At 42.1% G+C, this 8,152-nt stretch overlaps 1 protein-coding gene across 1 annotated transcript; it reads right to left on the bottom strand.

Moving 5' to 3' along the window:
• Positions 1-659: 659 nt before the first annotated feature.
• Positions 660-7,942, bottom strand: LOC137259605 (protein fem-1 homolog B-like). Its single transcript, XM_067797221.1, has 2 exons — positions 7,430-7,942; positions 660-710 (listed from the first exon to the last, which is right to left on the bottom strand). Exons 1-2 carry the CDS (start codon positions 7,940-7,942, stop codon positions 660-662), a joined length of 564 nt encoding a protein of 187 aa, XP_067653322.1.
• Positions 7,943-8,152: the final 210 nt, after the last annotated feature.

Here is an 8,152-nt window from a genome sequence, read left to right as displayed (position 1 = left end):
TAATATGTAACATTCTGTTAGAGCCAGAAGTTGTAGCATCATATTGTGTACCACCTGGGAGGTTTGATGTTTGTTGAACTTGACAGCTTGATTGAGTCAGCACAATTGCTGCTGCTGGGTTTTCCACCTACGGTGGTTATCAGAGTCTTGTGGCGTCACTGTCATGGGTGGAACCGTCGTGCTGGGTGTCACATCCTCACTCGCGTCAGTCGTGGAGGCTGAAACAGGGAATGCAACATTTTTCATATTTGGGATTTCACTTTCTCAGTAAAGTACAAATTCTAGTATTTTTGGGGTTGAGTCCCATCCGGGATTCGATCCCGCACCCTCAGAGTTAGGCACCGAATCGCCAGCACACAGAAATGGAAGTCGGACAACTGGTAGTCTAGACTGAGTACTTTGTTTACACATCTGTTACAGCGCCTGTCCACCAGTGACACGTCAACCCCTCTGCCCACCAGGAACTCCACCACGTCCCTGTGTCCATTCACTGCTGCCATCTTCACCGATGTTATGTTCCACCGTCCTCCTCTATAGTTGATGTTCCACCTGCTTTAGTTGATGTCAACGTTCCCAGCTTCACTTCCTCTAGGTTACCGCGCTTGCTGGTAGATTCCTACCTGCTGGGTTTTCTCACCTATCCTGTAGGTCGTGTGTCGTCACTGGCGCTGGTGGAACTGTGTTGTTCGGGCTCGGGTCAGTCGTGGAGGCTGAAACAGGTAATACAATATATGTCATATTTGAGATTTCACTTTCTTAGTAAAGTACAACTTCTAGTACATTTTTGGTTGAGTCCCTTCCTGAATTCGAGTCCGCACCCTCAGAGTCAGGCACCTAATCGCCAGCACTAAAAGTCAGCCGCCTAGCCCGCTCAGCTCCCGCGACTTCCACAGAAATGGAAGTCGGACAACTGGTAGTCTAGACTGCTTACTTTGTTTACCCATCTGATAAGTAAATTGGCACGACTCCCACGGCCGAAAGCTGTGATTACACTATGTTTTTTAGAAAGTGGTCTAATGCAACATGTCATATTTGGGATTTCATGTGCTCGGAATTAATGGGTACAGCAAGTGCTTAACGGAAAGTGTGCTATGGGTGGCTGCTATCAAGTGAACTGAATCAATCTCTCTCTCTCTCTCTCTCTCTCTCTCTCTCTCTCTTTCTCTCTCTCTCTCTCTCTCTCTGTGTGTGTGTGTGTGTGTGATGTTCACCACAGCATAAAGGAACCAGTGAGTAAGTGAATGAGTGAGTGGGTGAGTTCACTATTACACCGCCTTCAGCAATATTGCAGCACCATCATGGCGGTGACACCATCAGTGGCCTTCAAACATTGTACCCATGTGGGGAATCAAACTGGGTCTTGTGATAAGAGAACACCTTAACCAATTGGGTACCCAACCGCCACTGACTAAATGGTCGCCATGATATTCGTCAACAACCTGGGTGCCAGACGGACAGATACATGTTTGTCTTACCTCTTCAACTGTCACTTTGAACTCCAGTGAAATTTGTGAATATGCTTAAACCAAAAAGAAAGTACGAGAACATCTTAAAATTTCAAAGTCATGTATAAAATTAAACGTTGAAAGTTTATTTACACAATAAAGTAAATGCAACTTTTGTTGTCTGGTTAATGGACACTTTAAGCCAGACGTGCAGGAAAGAACGTTAGAAACTTACGTTAGTAAAACCGCTGCTTTATTATTGGTTGGGGCTGAATGAAATGAACTAGTGTTAAAAACAACGAAAAACAAGGGTGCTGAAAGACACGAGCAGTTTCCGTGCACCAGCATCGCTCCTTGTTGCAAACTCGCAGACTTACGGTGGTAATTATCAGCCTCTATGGCTCCGTCTCTCACGTACTGCGGAAACATTAAAACTATAACTATACACAGATAGTGAGAGTCACTCTGATCACCTACATCTCATAACTATGCACAAACAATATCTGCATATAAAGAATACCCCAGAATCCTATGTATTAGGCAATTTCTTTGAGGTGAAGACCTGCTAAACAACAATCTCCCTATTCTTCCGATTACATTTTCAGCAATTTGATGCGCATTTTGTGTATCGCCCAGACACATGAAAATTGTTAGGAGCCCCCGCAGTGGTCGTAAATGCATGGACATTCAAATGTCATCTGATAGAAGAACCACCTGGCAATTAACGATACAGGAACCTGTATCGACGTCGTGCTCTAGATTTAAAGAAGCTGTCATCCATATAGACTTGTTCTATCTGAAAACAGGAACGAATTCTTGCTTAGCTGCGGTTAGAATCAAAGTCATTACGTCATGTTATCACAATGTATAAAACTGCATTGACATTGATATTGCCACATGCAAACATTCCTATACACGAGTGTATGAGTTAAGTGAGATTAATCAGCTACATACCCGAATGACACATTCCTCCCTACATGCCTGCAGTCAGACGTCGGATCTGTACTCGGGTCAATAACAACCACTCGGCATGCAACGTTGCCTCCTGTGGGCTCCGTACCAGGATTGCCCGTCCTATAATATCTAATACATCGCTGAAAGGGTTCAGATCTGGTCTCAACACTGGCCAGGGTAGAGTGTATTGATCCTCCTCTAATCCACTACGACGCGTGATCATGGAGGCCTGGCTTTGTCGTCTATGTACTGAGGCCGTGTATCAGGTGGATGGCTATTGTTTTAATGGTGTGTTTTATAAAGGGGAAAGCGCAGTAGTTGTAGTTTGTGGTCCAGGTATTCCACTATCTGGTTTTAGTCACAGATCTGGCAGCACACAAATGCTTAAATGCTGGAGAAGTGGAATGATATCGATTGTACATCATATGTGTTTCATGTGTTAAATGTTTGACAGTTCCAATGTACTTTAAGAACATCCACCTTCACTGAACTGTTGAGAAACATCTCAGACATTAATAAAAAGGATCAAGTATTTTGGGGCACATTTCTCGTGTGAAATAGTCGTGTTTACATCGTCGAGATACTGATTTGATAAAAATTCCAAACTTGTTTAAAGCAAAACAGTGAATTTAGTAAAGAGTAGCGAAACACCTGCTGACACCTCTGACAAACCTGTCAATATCAGTAGCTCAGAGCCTGTGCTTTATATGGTGATACACATGCAGTGATAAACTACAAGACACGTTGTACGTTGAGTGTGTATAGGTAACAGTGACCCGGGGTATAAATAGCATAGAGACACGTCACGTATATTGAGTGTGTATAGGTAACAGTGACCCAGGGTAAAATATCATAAAGACTGGCTGTATGCTGAGTGTGTATAGTTGACAGTGACCTGGGGTATAAATATCATAGAGACTGGCATTGTTCACATGGAACCTGTAATATTGCACGAGCGTGAACGCGAGGTCGACCTGGAAAATGTAGAAGAAAGACAGCAAAGAGATCCACAAAGTCGTAAATCACCCATTTTTTCAGCGTACTAGCAAACTAACAGGGATATATACTTTACCAAGAATATACAGGGGCAGAGAGACAGATAGAGAGAGAGACAGAGAGACAGAGATGGTGCTAGGAGATTTACAATTGCTGTACGGATAATGTACAGAAGTCAGACTTCAAACATTGTAATATAGTCGTACATTCATAAAGGAATGACGTCACTCATACACAACCATCTCCTTTAAGATACAAACTCAAGATATTGTTTGACTGACATTTGTTTTAAAGTTTATAATTAGAATATGGTATGTGTCCCGGGTGAGGGTTCGTGTAAACTGTGTGCCTGATATAGCATAAAGCAGTGGTGATGTTATGTAGTCGTGATGATATGTAGTTGTAATGATATGTAGTGATGATGTTAGTTTTGGTGATGTTATGCAGAGATGATGTTATGTGGTGATTATGTTGTGTAGTGATTATGTTGGTCGTGGTGATGTTAAGTAGTGATGATGTTTTGCAGTGGTGATGATATGTAGTTATGTTGAAGTACTTGTAGTACATCAGAGACACAGACTGAGACACCGCTGAAAGCCGTATCAGAGACACTTGCTGAATGTACATGGGAGGCACAGAATGAGATACCGTTGAAACACGTACCATAGTCACTTGCTGAATGTACATGGGAGGCACAGAATGAGATACCGTTGAAACACGTACCATAGTCACTTGCTGAATGTACATGGGAGGCACAGAATGAGATACCGTTGAAACACGTACCATAGTCACTTGCTGAATGTACATGGGAGACACAGACTGAGATGACCACCATTCTGAAAACAATCAGCACCTGGTGTTCCTCGGGCTGATCGATTAAATGAGACTCTGTGTGTTGAACATGCTTTTGAAAACAGTGGAGATACCCTTCAGTCGTTTTCCGATATACTCGGACATTGCTCACAAAGCTATGTGATAAGGCAAAACTATCAGTGTACATCTGTGCAATATCACTGTTCAACAGCGCAATATCACTGTGCCTTTGTGCAATATCTCTGTACATCAGCATAATGTCACTGTGCATCAGGGGAATAGCACTGTGTATCAGTGCAATATAACTGTGTATCATTGCAATGTCACTGTGCAACAGTGCAACATCACTGTTCATCAGTACAATGTCACTGTGCATCAGGGCAATATCACTGTGCACTTGTGCAACATAACTGTGTACCAGCGCAATATCACTGCGTATCAGTGCAATATCGTTGTGTATCAGTGCAATATCACTGTGTATCAGTGCAATATCGCTGTGTATCACAATAAAATCACTGTGTATCAGTGCAGTATCACTATGTACCAGCGCACTATAACTTTACATTTGTGCAATATCGCTGTGTATCTGTGCAATGTCAATGTGCTTCGGTGCAATATGCCTGTGTATCAGTGCAATATCACTGTGTAGCATTGCAATATCACTGCGTATCTGTTCAATATCACTGTACAATTGTGCAATATCATAGTTTATCATTGCATTATCACTGTTTATATGTGCAACATCGCTGTGTATCAGTGCAATATCGCTGTTTATCTATGCAAAATACCTGTGTATCAGTGCAATATCACTATGTATCAATGCAATATCACTGTGCATCTGTGCAATATCACTGTATATCGTTGCAATATCACTCCGTATCAGTGCAAGTTAATACAATTCCTTATCAAATTTTGTGCTGATAAAAAATATGCACAGGGCTTGGCATGCCCAGCCGGTTGATTTGACCGGGTCCATTCAACCACCTGTCCAGGTGCAGGCAAAGTGGTGAGTTGGGCAATAGGAACGCGGTTCAAGGCCCTCAGCCACTAGGATCCTTTCGTCCACTGACACAGGGCCGCAACCCCTGCAATACCTTGAATACCCTTGGATACAGCAAAGGCGTTAAACCTTATCGGTGTCTTGTCAGGAGTCTCAATCACAATATAACACGGCCAATACTCAATCGATGCAAACGGTCTGTGGTCAGTATCAACAGGGTCAACATCAAGTGGACGTTGTTTTTTTTTTCGCTGGAGTTTCATAAGCCATGGTTAGTTTAATATGGTTCATCATCCGAGTTCTCCCCCCTCACCATGGAGTATCACAAGGACAATGCTAAAGCAAGCGGGCCTCCAGCTTGCAGCAACAAGAATACCCGGATGATATACTCCAGCAGATGAATTATAAATAATTAATCTACCAGATTGGCCCATGAGTCACCGCCTTCTGGCATAAGACTCTTTGCAAAAAGTTTAGAACTTCAAAAATACATTTTAAAATTAGAAAAGCTCAATGAACAAATAGGCCAAAACCGAAAGTAAAAGTCCAAATAAAATTTGTGTAATGACATATTTATATATACTCCATGAACAGGGCTTGGCGTGACCAGCCGAGTGGTTGAACCGGGCCCATTCAACCACCGTCTAGGCGAAGTCAGGGCCAAAGTGGTGTATTGAGCAACAGGACCACGGTTGCAAGCCCCTATTGCCCTCAACCACCGGCATCCCCTCCTCCACAGGGCCGCAACCCACGCAAACGGGTTGGTGGACCAAATATCCCCCCGTGTATTTTTTAAATGCTGGATCGTCTACATCGATTTGTATAGTGTATGGTAAATGTTGGAGGTGCCCCCTGTTTATAAATTCGATGTATGAAAATTTGGTTTACGATATTGTGTATGAAAGAACAGAGACTACCCAAGAAGGCTTATAATACGCTTGTTTACTTGGACAACATTGGGAAAGTGACGTGGACGTCTTATGTATAAAATCTTCTGTCAGTTGTTGATGCAGATTGTGTTTAACTCATTTTCGAGAAAGATGTCCTAATATTTTAATCAAGAAGAGCATTCGGTAATAATAGATAATGGTTCACGGTATGATACCTATAGAATATACAAATCACTACTGCAGCCGGAGAAATATCTGGCATTTTTAATATCAACGAAATTGTTCTATAGCTTAGGTTTGATCAACATAGTGGTAAACGAAGGAAGACGTTTTCATCTTGAACGATTAAAGAAAATGTGCCATCTGTGTAATTTAGACGTGGAAAATGAAGTCCATGTTTTACTTGAGTGTCCTTTTTTTACAGATCTGAGTACGAGATACATTGCTAATTAGTACCTATGTAAGCCATTAGCGTTTAAACTACGTCTTTTATCAACTGACCAGCATGTAATAATAAAGCTGTCGTTCTATATCAATTATGCTCCTATTAGAGGTAACAAAGTTGTGTATATCATTCGTATTTCACTGCTTCTGCATACGTTACTGCCTCTACCACGATTTGCCGTTTAAATCACTAATTACTACATATTGTACGATATGTATAATGCTTCATATTTTTTAGTCCAGTGTATATGGGCCGGAGGCCTCTTGTACAATAAACATCCTGTGACACTGACACAAACATACTCTCTGTACTTAATGCAAACATCCACAAAGAATACACGTTACATTTAAGGTCCTGTTAACACAACAGGTCCAAAGGGTGTCGTAGTTGCTAACGTGTGAATTTACTCTCTCCCTCCTTCTCGCCATTGATGGTATAAAATTTCAAGTGACGTGACATTTTGCACCAACTTAAAAACGTCATCTCTGACGAGCTAAGTAGACAATGTTTCACCATCGTTATGTTTGAGTGAGAGTCTAGCTCCATTATTTACGAGTAGTTCCACAATTTTTTTATATCCTTTTTGTGCTGCTACCATTACCGGTGTCATCTGCTTGTTTCCCCTGCTGTTTATGTCCACCGACTTCAGTGAGAGGAGATATTTAACTACATCAAATTTTCCCTGACGGCAGCCAATGTGAAGGATATTGTCTCCCGTTGCTGTAGTGAGTGACAGATCAGCTCCATGTTTTACGAGTAATTCCACCACGTCTTTATGTCCCATGTCGGCTGCTTCCATTACGGGTGTCCTCTTTGACATTCCCCTGCTGTTTATGTCAACCGAATTCAGTGAGAGGATGTATTTGACTACATTCAATTGTCCCACGTGACAGGCAGTGTGAAGGATGTTTCCCATTTGTGCACGAAATGAGAGTTTGGCTCCACGTTTAACAAGTAATTCCACCACTTCTTTATGTCCCTGGTTGGCTGCCACCATGATTGGCGTCATCTTCTTCCATCCCTTTCTGTTTATTTTGATGGAGTTCAGTGAGAGGAGATATTTAACTACATCTAAATGTCCCCCATAACAGGCAATGTGAAGGACGTTGCCACCCGTTTCATCCTTTAATGACACGTCAGCGCCTTTGTCCACAAGCAGTTCCACCACATTTTTGTGTCCGTTCTCTGCCGCCAGCATGAGAGGTGTTTTCCAGCATGACATTCTAGTATCGATGTCCCTGGTGTTTTGTGAAAGGACATACTTCACTAAATTTACGTTTCCTCCAAGACAGGCTGCTTGAAGGATATTGAGGCCGAATCTATCTGCGTGTAACTCTTTAGCTCCTTTACTGACAAGTAACTCAAACACTTCTCTGTGTCCACCAATGGCTGCCCACATCATCGGTGTTCTACGAATCCACTCTTTACAATTCACGTCCACGTGTTTCTGTGACAATAAGAATTTAACCCTTGACAGGTTCCCAATCTTTGAGGCGGTATGAAGGGCACACAATGGTGGAACTGTAACAGAAAATTAAACTTTTCTAAATGATAATTCGAAGTGAGTGACTTAGTACTTAACGTCACATCGGTAATGTGACGAGAAGAT

The sequence above is a fragment of the Haliotis asinina genome, chromosome 13 (genome assembly GCF_037392515.1).
Source record: "Haliotis asinina isolate JCU_RB_2024 chromosome 13, JCU_Hal_asi_v2, whole genome shotgun sequence".
In the NCBI taxonomy this organism is placed as follows: Eukaryota; Metazoa; Mollusca; class Gastropoda; order Lepetellida; family Haliotidae; genus Haliotis; species Haliotis asinina.
Note: the sequence above shows the minus strand (reverse complement) of the source record. Positions and strands in the feature narration are given on the sequence as shown.

Coding starts and splice junctions, on each gene's coding strand:
- LOC137259605 (XM_067797221.1), bottom strand. CDS start 7,942: ATGTGGGCAGCCATTGGTGGACACAGAGAAGTGTTTGAGTTACTTGTC. Junction 711..7,429: donor TCCTTCACACTGCCTGTCAC/GTGGGACAATTG, acceptor TACCTGTTTCAG/CCTCCACGACTGACCCGAGC.